At 55.6% G+C, this 11,482-nt stretch overlaps 5 protein-coding genes across 5 annotated transcripts; 1 reads left to right on the forward strand and 4 right to left on the reverse strand.

The window, feature by feature from the left end:
- Positions 1–920: 920 nt before the first annotated feature.
- BO70DRAFT_366475 (uncharacterized protein) lies at positions 921–1,675 on the reverse strand. Its single transcript, XM_025544342.1, has one exon. The coding sequence runs from the start codon at positions 1,228–1,230 to the stop codon at positions 1,012–1,014; it is 219 nt and encodes a 72-aa protein (XP_025394781.1). The 5' UTR covers positions 1,231–1,675; the 3' UTR covers positions 921–1,011.
- BO70DRAFT_172300 (SH3 domain protein) lies at positions 1,504–4,153 on the forward strand. Its single transcript, XM_025538380.1, has one exon. The coding sequence runs from the start codon at positions 1,841–1,843 to the stop codon at positions 3,866–3,868; it is 2,028 nt and encodes a 675-aa protein (XP_025394782.1). The 5' UTR covers positions 1,504–1,840; the 3' UTR covers positions 3,869–4,153.
- A 637-nt stretch (positions 4,154–4,790) lies between these two features.
- Positions 4,791–7,588, reverse strand: BO70DRAFT_390617 (OPT family oligopeptide transporter). The gene is made up of 2 exons (XM_025546168.1): positions 6,583–7,588; positions 4,791–6,531 (listed from the first exon to the last, which is right to left on the reverse strand). The coding sequence occupies exons 1-2, from the start codon at positions 7,423–7,425 to the stop codon at positions 4,993–4,995; spliced, it is 2,382 nt and encodes a 793-aa protein (XP_025394783.1). The 5' UTR covers positions 7,426–7,588; the 3' UTR covers positions 4,791–4,992.
- Positions 7,589–7,622: 34 nt separating this feature from the next.
- On the reverse strand, positions 7,623–8,934 carry BO70DRAFT_433102 (D-isomer specific 2-hydroxyacid dehydrogenase family protein). Its single transcript, XM_025548385.1, has 2 exons — positions 8,401–8,934; positions 7,623–8,345 (listed from the first exon to the last, which is right to left on the reverse strand). The coding sequence occupies exons 1-2, from the start codon at positions 8,918–8,920 to the stop codon at positions 7,834–7,836; spliced, it is 1,032 nt and encodes a 343-aa protein (XP_025394784.1). The 5' UTR covers positions 8,921–8,934; the 3' UTR covers positions 7,623–7,833.
- A 231-nt stretch (positions 8,935–9,165) lies between these two features.
- Positions 9,166–11,349, reverse strand: BO70DRAFT_390618 (putative phenol 2-monooxygenase; the record flags this gene model as incomplete). The annotated part of the gene is made up of 6 exons (XM_025546169.1): positions 9,166–10,128; positions 10,185–10,411; positions 10,464–10,498; positions 10,551–11,008; positions 11,059–11,272; positions 11,318–11,349. 6 exons carry the CDS (start codon positions 11,347–11,349, stop codon positions 9,166–9,168), a joined length of 1,929 nt encoding a protein of 642 aa, XP_025394785.1.
- Positions 11,350–11,482: the final 133 nt, after the last annotated feature.

Consider the following 11,482-nt stretch of genomic DNA (forward strand, 5'->3'; position numbering starts at 1 on the left):
GCCGCGAAAATGCGATCTACGTAGGTGGTCGGCACGTCTTCACCGCTTGCAGGCAAGTCTATAAGAGCTCGCCCCGGCAGGCATTGGGCGTTTCAGCCCCTCGACGGTCTGAACTTCCGGACATCCTCGTATCCAAGTCTGGGAGCCGCCGACGGTCCGTTACCGACCGACCGACAGGATGGACTGGGGTCTAGCCTCGGCAGCGCGTTTCATCATCACGAACCTATAGAAGATCCTCTGCGACTGGAGGATGACTGACACGTATAAATAGCAGCATGGATGTGGACTGATGTTCATAAGCTGGAACCAGACAGCTAGTTAGCGTTCTCTCTGGGCTGGACCTCTGGAGCCGAACGGAGGCCCCATGGTTCAAAAATGAGACGGTCGTCAAAATGCGGACCGAACGAATCCGTAGTAGTGCTTGCTACTTGTCGCTAGGCGTGAACGCTGTCCTAGACTCCTAGGAGCTTAAGACGTAGTAAAAGCATCATCGTATCCTCGTTGTTTCATCATCGCAGGTCTCCATGCGCGCATGGGGTGGCTGCATGCATGGTGAGGCTAGGTGGATGGTGGTGGTGTTGCACGGGGGGGAGGACAGGCATCGGAAGGCGGAAGGCATTTCCATTTGTTGGGTGGCGCTAGGAAGGCCGGAGGCCAGAGAGGGGCTTGGCTAATTAATGGGTGCTCGCTCCAGGACCACCCCATGGGCGAAGATCGCATTCAACCACCGGCGCACAACCCATGCGTATGCGTCCAGGAATCCCACCCGGAGGGAGTCTAATGCTTGGGTTGGACCACCCGCCGGTAGATATCTAGTCTGCGGCGCAAGTACCTCCCTTAGAAGGCGTAAGTATCTCGCCTTGGAGACACACTACTATGAAGGAGATGTCGCCAACTCCGGTAAGGTTTGCGTTTGGCGAGTCAAGCCTGCAAGTCCATTGGATTGAGGGGCATCGCAGAAAGATGCTTACCATACGCACCGGAGCAGGTGATGGAGGGGTTCCTGTCCATTCATCCAGCCTGGCCTGTGATCACTCTCCTCGTGTACGCGCTGACCGTCACAAAACCAGGCACCGTATCAGACCCCCACCAATCAGCCCGGAGTGGTCCCTGAGCTGGGTGGGGCTCCCCGAGTGATCCCCCCCTCAGTCGGTTAGTACGGTCCCGGCCATACCTGGCGATACCGGCGACTGATTGGCGGGACCCCGCTGATTTAGCCTTTGAACTCATTTCGTTTACCTGTGGTTCCTTCCACAGGGCCCGACGGTAATTACCCGTACGGGCAGCGATATACACCTGCGACTAACTGGTTAGGAGTTCCAACTTCTTGTCTTTTGGTCCCCTGGGTGGTACCAGCTGCTCTTCCTCCACAAGGAGTCACTGGGGCCTTTTCCTCCTCCTCCTCCTCCTCCTCTACTTCCTTCCATACGCTCTTTTCAACTTCGCGGCCCGGAAGCTCGCTGTCCTTCTTTTACTCATCTTCCTCGGGCGTGGCCCTGCTGTCTGACCATATCTGGGGTTACTCAGGTTTCCTTTCTTTCATCTCCCACTTTCTTTAACGCGCTCGCACTGCTAGGTTGACTCCAGTGCGCGCTTGCTTTGCTTCATTCCGGCTTCTTTTAGCAAACAAAGAAGAGAAATATCTCATCCACCGGCATTTGAAGACTTTGTTACGATAGGATCATCATATATTCTTATAAACTCTTTCATACTGTCTGGACTTCCATGCTTGTTTTTTTCCTTGTCTGCCTGAGCGTGCAGATCTGCGAGGTACTGTGGCGTTCATAATCTCAACTTCAAAGGTCACAGAAGGCTCGCCAGCCTCCCAACGACTTGCAAAATGGTGCACGCACATGCTCACCAAGACCATGGGGCTCACCTGGAGGCACGCGGTGATGGCGATGTGACGGTGGTTTATGTGACAATGACTCCGGATTTCGATGGGCCGATCGGAGGCTATGTAACCGGGGACCAGACATCCTCAACATCTTCAAGTACCAAGCGCAAGACAGCGGGTGTCGGCGCTGCAGTTCAACAGACACGGTCCTCGTCAGATGACACCGAAGCGACAACAACCGCGGCAGCAGCGATAACTACCGCGGAGACAGATACCACTGCCACTGGGGCTGCTGAGACGGAACAGACCACCCAGGCGTCAGAGACAGACCAAGAAACCGCATCGCCGGCGAGAACTACTTTCCTGACCAGCACCTCGTCCGCATCCTCTCTAGAAAACACCGACTTAGCAAATACCGCCGTCTCTGCATCCTCTGCCTCATCTTCCGCGTCGGCATCCCCAAGCGCGGTGGTTGGCTCCGAGGGGCTGTCTGGAGGCGCAAAGGCAGGAATTGCGATAGGCGTGCTCTTGGGACTTGGTGTGGTCGCCGGAGTGATTTTCCTCCTGATGCGCAAGAAGAAGCAGCAGCAGGAGAAAGAGAGACTTGCGGAGATTGAAGCCGAGAATGAGAAGTTCACCATCCCAGAGGACACCGCGCCACCACCGCCTCCTCCAAAGCCCATTCCAAAGGCTCCTTCTACTCCCCCTCAACTGAACATCCGCCCCGTCACTCAGTTTGCGCCTTTTGCGTCGGACTTTGGCTTCAGGGACAGTGTCTCTCGCTTCTCTACGGTTGGTGCCGGCGCGGCCGTTGCTTCAGGTGCAGTTGGTACACGCAGTCTGACCGGAAATTCGTCGTCGCCGCCAGCTACCCCAGAGTCAACTATATTCAGCAAAGATCCGTTCAGTGACCCAGTCAATCCATTTGGTGGTTCACCTGGGGGAGGCTCTCCTACGACAGGAATAGCTCATCGGCCTGTATCCGTTTCTGAAAGCTCCCATGCGACTACGGCTGCTGAGGCAGTGGCTGCTGGAGCTGTAGCCGGAGCTGGTCTTGCAGCTGTTGCCGAAGAGGCCTCAGGTTCAGAGGCGTCTGAGAAGGAGTCACCAAATCGTCCGGAAACCTCCATGTCACACGTGCCTTCCGAGCGTCGACCTTCGAGTATCAGTAATTTGAGCCACATTGGTTCCGAGATGGGGGCCATTCCAACAGCTGCTGCCGTTGCTACTGCCGTTCCAATCGTTGCATCTGCAGGGCCCGGTCCGGCACCATCCAACGTGCATCGTGTGCATATGGACTTCACCCCTTCGATGTCGGATGAGTTGGAACTCCATGCTGGTGATCTCGTTCGGCTACTGCACGAGTATGACGACGGATGGGCTCTTTGCGTTCGACTCGGCCAGTCGCAACAGGGCGTTGTCCCCCGCTCCTGTCTCTCTTCCCGGCCTCTGAAACCGCGCACTGGCCCGCCTCCAAGCGCTGGTCCCAAACTACGCGGGCCGCCAATTATGGGTCCAAACGGCCCTATGCCGGCAGGACCCACGACGCAGGCACCGCGCTTCTATCCTCCGGATATTCGGCCACTTTCGCCTGCGCGCCCGATGTCCCCAGCTCGTTCCATGTCTCCAGCACCGGCACCGCGCTTTTATCCACAGGAGATTCGACCACTCTCGCCCGCACGTCCCATGTCTCCCGGTCATCCTGGCTACGCCGGCCAACGCCCTATATCGCCGGCAACATTCTTCCCCGACGTTCCACGGTCACTTTCTCCCGGACCAGGTCCCAACCCAATGATCCCTAGATCCATGAGCCCTGGACCTCATGGGCCCCCAGGATTTCAGAGACCAGAACCGTCAGCAAGCCAGCGTGCACCTAACAACAGCAGTGGTGGCCCTGTTGCGCAGAACCCTCGAATAACAGGACCAAGCCCTCTGGGAGGTCCCGGGCGGCCGCAGCAAACAGCCAGGCTTTCCCTATTTCCTGCAGCAGCACCAGCAAAAGCCGAGATGCATACTCCCAGACAGCCATGAGCCCTGACATGAGATGCTATCAGCTGGCACAGACGTCAATTTACGGTCCACTCCCATGATACGTCCCGGATGAATCCTTCAAATCACCATAGGCTTATGTTGAATGCACATATCACACTTGCTTACGTCCTCCATTTATCTGATTAACGCTACCCTTTCCCACCTTCAGGAAGATATTCCATTTTACCAACCAACCTTCCAGACCTCCATCTCTGGTCTCATTCTTTGTCTACACTACTGTCACTGTCCCCTTTCCGTTCATGTGAATGACCCACCCATATACCACTTGATCTTGATTGAATTTCTGTCCCGTTTCTTGATACCTAAGACTTACTTCTTCTTCTTCTTCTTCTTCTTCTTCTTCTTCTTCTTCTTCTTCTTCTTCTTCTTCTTCTTCTTCTTCTTCTTCTTCTTCTTCTTCTAATCCTTTTTTTTCTTCTTCTGTTCATCTTATCTTCCTCCTTTCTCTTCTTCTGTTGCCAGCAACACCATTGTAACATAGCTGCGCTCAAGCCTTGACCACACCGTCACTTTCTTTCCTCCTCCTAGAGAAAAGAGGCTCCCAGATCATGTCTGTCACTGCCATTTACTTGATCATTTTGTGTATGTACGTGTCAAGGTCTTCTCTTTTCTTTTCCCCCACATTTGATTGGTATGGCATGTTTTTATGCGAGACTACCTACCTACCTACCTATCAAGAGTTAGTTAGTGGTAATGTCTTTTCTACTTCTATGTATTATTATTACTATTGTTAATTGATTAATGTATGTATGTTCACTATTACATGGTATCCAGGAAGGAGTTTGACCAAGTCTGGATGATTCGATGGTGAATTTAGAAGGAATATAATCCGTCTTTGATATACTACTAGTGATAGCAAGGTACTATGGGTAACGCTGTAGTTGATAGTACCTCGATGTAACTTTTATTTTATCATTCATGAATGGTAGTAGAATACTCTTGAATGTAGGGTTGAGGTGGGGTTGGAGTGATTTAATCCAGACACACTGGGATTTATCCCTCTCTCCTGAACAGATATATATACATGTGGGTATGTTATGCAAGTATTCATTGATGATCAGCCAATCATCAGTTGAGGCAAGTCTAATAATACTGAATCCTATTTAAAGGTGCGGAACACCTCCACTAGCAAGAAGGAGATTGACGATGCTGATGATTCCCTCGCCGAGAATTAATCCGGAAGCGAGAACCACGACCGTAGAAGAGGCCACGTCGGCGTCTTTGGCGGCGGCGGGTTGTCCGGAGGACGATCCAGCGAGTTGATCTCTCGCCTCAGAGCCAGGTATGTTCTGCTGAGCATGGGGGTCAGTTGCGGCGTGGGTGTGGGTGTGTCTGCGGGACCACCACCAGGCGATGAGGCCGCCAATGGCTCGGGCCAATGTGAAGGATGGGACGTTGAAGATGCCCACGGCGACGGCGATACCGCCGGGGATAAAGTCGCGCCAGGGGTGGGAGACGTCGCGACGGCCGCCGTTGGCGATGGGGGAGGCGGCGACAATGCGCAGGATAGTCACGGCGACGAAAACCAGGCCTGCGACCAGGGAAGCTTGCCATGCCATCGGGGGAAGACCTTGACCGGTGACGAGACGGGCGGTGAAGATCCACACGTAGGCTGTCGGGGTTTGGAACATGGGGCCGGGGACTTCGTAGACGCGCACGTACATCTTGTAGACGGCGGTGGAGAGGACGGCGCCGACGAGACTGCCGATCATTTGGCCGTAGAATTGGGCTTTGGGGCTGGCGCCGAGCAGGTGGCCGGTTTTCAGGTCCTGCATCATGTCGCCGGCTTGGAGGGCGCCGGATTCGGACACCGCACCGGCGAGGAGGTTGGTGACAAGCGCGGTGCGGCGGGAGAAGTGCGAGGCCGGGGTGGCGAGGGAGAAGAGCAGCTGGGTTAGCTTGCTGATGCCGGAGACGGGGTTCAGGTCTGTTTCGCCTAGCGCGCGGACGCCCATGATTGAGAGGAGGACGGCGAGGAGGGTGGCGAGGCTGGAGAGGAGAGGGGACATGATGTCGCCGAAGACCACGTGCATGCAGACGACGTTGAGGAGGAGGGTCAGGGGGAGTAAGATGATCACGGTCCGGGAGGAGATCAGCTGGGAGGGAGGCGCATCGTCATCTTCGACACCGGCCGTGCTGGGTCGCCCGGTGGAGGGGGCGGAGTGGCTTGGAATGGATGACTCTTCGGTGATGGGACTGAGGACGGAATAGTTGATGTACGACTGGCTGTGGGGAGGCGTGGATCCTCTCGGGAGCATCCGACGCCCGATGTGAGTCCGGAGAAGTCGGTCTTGCAGCTTGAGGACAAGGGGTACGAGGGGCCTCAGCACCAGCCAGCCAAGGCTGACGAGAGAGTCGGCCAGCATGATGGCCAGTGAGATCCATACAATCCATGCTTTACTTCCATCCTCCCAGCTGTCCACCGGCCCAGGGGCCCATCCACGCGCTTTGGCAAGTGGCGAGAGTATCCCCCAGCCGAGAACGGCTCCAAAGAGCATGTGCATACAGGTCGAGGGACCCATGATGATGCCTTGGCCGACATAGGCGGGCGACGGATTGAGGGTCCATAACCAATTTTTCGCGAGGTAGAGACCCAGGATCGGGATATCACGAACCTGCGGGACGAAATAGGAGAAGAGAGTCTGCAATAACGACATCAGCTTAAGCTCAAATGACTAGGAACGGTGCCTCACATAAACCCCGGAAACCGCGAAGGCGCCCACCAGGAGACGCATCTTCGATCTCCAGTCCTTTTGGTTATCAACGGAGTCATCAGAGCTATTCTGTTTAAGCAGAAACGCACTTTCCCCAGATTCTACAGGCGCTTCGTATTCTTCCTGACGCTGCTGAACGTCCTCGACGTCATCCACCCTGGGCTTCGCCTTCTCATCGCCGGATCCGCTCCCATGCAGCACCTTCAACATCAGTGCCGATGCCGTGCCGCTCGGGAACTTCAGCTTCTCCCGAACAATCACCTCCCGCCTCAAAGGGACGGCGAACACGACCCCAAACAGACACACACCCAGACTCCAGAGCACCAACTTCCAGAAGTTTAGCTTCAGAGGCCCACCCTCTCCTGAGCCGCCGTCACCAGACGGGCCATCCTCCCCATCCCTGATGAGGAACTCCAGGGCGGGGATGACTCCGACAAAGCCGCATCCCAACGGCATGGTGCCCACTGCGCCCGCCACCGTTTGTATGAGGACGTTCTCGACGGGGGTGAACGGGTAGGAGAGGTGCTTGGATAGGACCTTGAAAACCGAGAAGCCGATCAGGGCGGAGGGCATGGCCATGGTGCTGATCCATCCTGTCTGCAGGCCGAAGTAGGTGTTGGAGAAGGTGATGAGGGCGCCGACGAGCAGGCCGACGAGCAAGGATCGCGCGGTGAAGCTCTGGGGGGCGGGAGCAGTGTTGTGAAGACCATCGTGGCAAGCCCATCGTCCATTTCCGTCAACGGAGGACCTGGGCGATAGGCGGTCCTGTTGACGGCTGTTGTCGGGGGCATTATCTGCCATGGTGATTGATTGGTAATTCATCGAGGACCGACAACCGCGGGTTGTTCGGGAGGTCTACCCAGCAAGAGGGGACCGGTCTCCTGTCAATGAAGTTAGGGGAGGAAAGGGTCAACGATCCATCACGGAGATGAGGAGGAGGGAAGAAGTGGGGGAGATAAGAGGGGAGAATTGGTGGTTGTTGTTGATCGGAAGGAGATGATAGATAGATAGCGGTGGAGGCATCGCCGATGATGCGATTGATGATTAATGCTCAGGCTGTCAGGCTGTCAGGCTGTCAGGCTACCATCACCCGGCGCACTGGATCGCGGCTGAGTCAGCCGCGATAACAACGACCATTTCAATTCCAAGGATTCAGTCGAACATTCCTCTCGATACAATCATTATTAATCTAATCTATTCATTGGCATTCATGCATTAATGACTGGCTCATCAGACCACCGCATTCATCCGTTCTCCAACACACCACTTCTCCACCGTCTGCTTGAACATCCGCTCGCTGTTGATGAGCGTCCGCTGGGTGTACCAAGCCAAGTGCGGCGACAGAACCAGGTTGAGATCCTCGGTCCCCTCGGCCAGCAATGGGGAGTTCTCGGGTCCAGCAGGCTCCTTCAGGAATACATCCGTTGCCGCACCGGTGATCTGGTTTTCTTGCAATGCCTTGACAAGTGCCTCCTCGTCTACCACGCCGCCTCGCGAGACGTTCACCAGAACCGCATGCGGAGACATGGCTTCGAACTCGGCCGTCGAGAGGAGATTGCGCGTAGTAGGCGCCAGAGGGACCGCCAGGAACAGCACCGTACTCTGCTTGATGACCGTTTCAAATGGAAGTCTCTCCTGATTGCCGTTCGGATGGCCCAGCGCGCTCGGATCCTCGGGCTGCTTGCGCTCGGCAACGATAACCTTCATTCCCAGCCCGCGGGCCAGACTAGCGATCCGTTTCCCTAATTCTTGGGTCAGTCGGGTAACCGGCGACCATGGACACAACACAACACTTACCGACAGCGCCATTTCCGATAATCCCCGCCACTTCCTCCTGGCAAGTCATAGGCGGGGTGCCGTCGTGGGCGCGGCAATCAAACATCAAGGTCCGCCTCCGGGGCCACTCGCCCGCCCTGATCAGCGTGTGCAAGCGCAGGACCCTGCGCCGGGCGGCGAAGTAGAGTCCGAGGGCATGCTCCGAGACAGCCTCGGTATTGACGGCAGGACAGTTGCTCACAGCGATGCCCCTTTTCCGGCATGCCTCGAGGTCGATGCAATCGGTACCCGCGGCGACAACCATAATCAGTCGGAGGTAGGGGGTGACTTCGGGGGATAGCGTCTCTGCATCTAAGCGGAGGGCGCCTATGACCACGATCGTGGCGTCGTGGATGCGGGCATGGAGATCGGACAGCGCCGTTTGGCCGTAGATGGTTCTTTTGCATGTGTGAGGAGGTGGGAGTTCGAACTCGGGGGTGTTGATGAAATCGCCTTGCAGGGCCACGAGGTGATGCTCAGTGGGAGAAGGTGGGGGCGCCATGATCGCATTCCAACCACGAGAGATCTGGATGCAATGGGGAAAAGAGGAGGAAAGCCGACTATTTATAGGGCATCTTCTTCACCCCGCGGCGCGCCTTATCCATGACACCGACCCACTCCCTCATTCACTCAGGGCACACTAAAAACGCCCTCCCGATAAGCCGATCCTCGGATCTTGCGCGATTGCCGATAGACACAGTGCCGTTCTAAAGGAAGCTACAGGATCCGATATAAGCTAGCATCTATCTACAGCAAAGAGCGCGGGCGAACCTCTTGAAGAACCCTTTCAAAGTACTGGGTCAAACCGGCCACGTCTTCGATCTCTCCCATCCATCCGATGTACTGATCCGGTCGCAGGGCGACGATGGCCCCTCTCGACTTGTCCACCCCCCAAACCTCATACGCGTTGCCGACACACTGAGGCTCCCAAAAGCATTTGCTGTCGCTCCACACCTTACTATAATCCCAGCCCTGCTCCTCGTCGAACTGATGCACGGCCGGAGGGAAATCGCTCAGTTCGACCTCCAACCATGGCGCTGTATGGATGGCCTTGACCTCGATGATCGAGTCGAGCTTACTTTTGGGCGGCGTGAAGCGCATGAGAAGCTCCGTCAGCTTCTCGCCCAGAGACGAAACGCGATTCTTCTGGTCCTTCAGCCGCATATCGCCGGCCAGAATCAGGATCCGAAAGCGACCGTCACTCTCCAGGAGGCGCGTGGTCCAGCTCGGTCGACCACCGGCCTGGTTCCTCACAATGGCCGGGAGGAATCTCTCTCCCGCCACCAGGTGCTTGGCCATTGCTGTGCTGCCCTTGTGTACCAAACAGCTTTTCCCGTAGAACGAGGCGTGTCCCTCCGTGAAGAGTTCCGTTTCGCGGAAAAGACTGGACATGGCCGCCGAATTATCCTCGGGGGCCGAAGATGTATCGACTGCCTTCTGCTTCTGCTCCTCTTGTAAGAAGAAAGCAGACCATCTGCGATCAAAATCAATGAGCATTTTGGCGAGCTGATGACGCTCGGACGCGTAGGTGTCGAGAATGGAGGGATGCGCCACTCCGCGCACGGCCAGGGCTACTTTCCATCCGAGATTGAAGCCGTCCTGGAAACTCACGTTCATTCCCAGTCCGACTTTCGGGGAGTGGGTGTGCACTGCGTCTCCGGCCAAGTATACGCGGCCCTTGTTGACCGACTGTGCCAATCTCCGACCGACCTATTCAACCATGTCAGACATCAGTCACCCGCATAAGGATAGGGGCGATCACGTACTTGATATACGGTCCACCAGTGACATATCTTGAAGTCAAAGGAGAATGGCGAGAGGATCTTCTTCACTCTATTACGGAGCGTGTCCAATGTCACGGCCGAGCGATCGAATGTGGCCGAAACCTCGTCTTCTTGCAGCGGGACATACAAGCGCACAACGTTCCCTTCACGAGGAATGATGAGTAGATGTCCATTCCGGCTGTCCAGCGACGTTGTGCGTCGGATGTCAGCTGTGGCTAGAAGTCAGTCGACATGCTTTTCAGAGCGAAAGGATGAACTGACGGAAGTCGGTAATAGGGACCATGTCCACCACACCCCTGGTATATACAGGTTAACCACCAGTTAAGGATTATGGTTCAGGGGGACTACCATATGTGGTCTGTGTTCGATCCCTCAAAGGGAATGTTCAACTGTTTTCTCGTCCAGCTATGGGCCCCGTCACAGCCGATGAGGTATTTGGCCCGGACTGTCTCAACCGTCCCGACCGGGTGTTTGCGTTTCTGGATTAGATCTTGCTGGTCGTCCCGCGCTGCAGGGACTTTAGAGATACCAGGATGTGAGAATGGCGTTGCTTCCTCTTCACTAAGTGTGCGCAACTTGACCGTGATGGGGTATTTCTGGCCGTGATCCTCAGGACTCTGATCATAGCTCAAGGACTCTGCGACGACACCCCTTTCTACTTCGAGATCGGATGAATCCTTAATGGCATCGAGAATGAATCTCTCGACGCGCCCCTGTGACAACATGGCCATCTTATACGGCGAAGCCGTCCCGCTGGAAAATCCTGTGTTTCCTGCGCGTTTCAGTTCCCCTTTGTCGTTTGGTCTCTATCGTACTTTTCAGTTGACAATTCCCTGTACATGGCCGGTCAACTCACCCAGTACATGAGCTCCGCCGAGTGGTCGCCTTCCTGCATGACGCGATGCGCAATTCCCATACTATCGAACAGCTCAATGGTTCGGCTCCTCAGCCCGTCTGCGTGCCCTCTCAATATTTTGGTGTCCCGTTTGTCGACGACACGAGCATTAATACCGCATCGCGCCATCCAGTAAGCGACGGCCAGTCCAGCCGGACCAGCACCGACAATGAGCCTACATCGGTCAGCAGGAGCAGACGAGGTGGAACGTAGCATTTACACATCAGTATAAGATTCCGCGGAAGCCGCCATCGTGGGAAAGAATAAGAAAGATGGAGAGAACAGGCAAGTCGGAGAATATGGAAACGAGGATCAAGCCTATCCAAGGAGAACCCCCAAAGCCTGACAGGACAGGCTGCAGCGAGCGCTATTTAATGATTCTTGC

This window comes from Aspergillus heteromorphus, assembly GCF_003184545.1.
Source record: "Aspergillus heteromorphus CBS 117.55 chromosome Unknown BO70scaffold_44, whole genome shotgun sequence".
Classification (NCBI taxonomy): Eukaryota; Fungi; Ascomycota; class Eurotiomycetes; order Eurotiales; family Aspergillaceae; genus Aspergillus; species Aspergillus heteromorphus.

Bases quoted from the DNA above. Each gene is read 5' to 3' on its own strand.
- BO70DRAFT_366475 (XM_025544342.1), bottom strand. From the start codon at position 1,230: ATGAGTTCAAAGGCTAAATCAGCGGGGTCCCGCCAATCAGTCGCCGGT.
- BO70DRAFT_433102 (XM_025548385.1), bottom strand. From the start codon at position 8,920: ATGGCGCCCCCACCTTCTCCCACTGAGCATCACCTCGTGGCCCTGCAA. The intron at 8,346-8,400 runs GTAAGTGTTGTG...CCCAAGAATTAG, and splicing joins TATCGGAAATGGCGCTGTCG to GGAAACGGATCGCTAGTCTG.
- BO70DRAFT_172300 (XM_025538380.1), top strand. From the start codon at position 1,841: ATGGTGCACGCACATGCTCACCAAGACCATGGGGCTCACCTGGAGGCA.
- BO70DRAFT_390617 (XM_025546168.1), bottom strand. From the start codon at position 7,425: ATGAATTACCAATCAATCACCATGGCAGATAATGCCCCCGACAACAGC. The intron at 6,532-6,582 runs GTGAGGCACCGT...TCGTTATTGCAG, and splicing joins TCGCGGTTTCCGGGGTTTAT to ACTCTCTTCTCCTATTTCGT.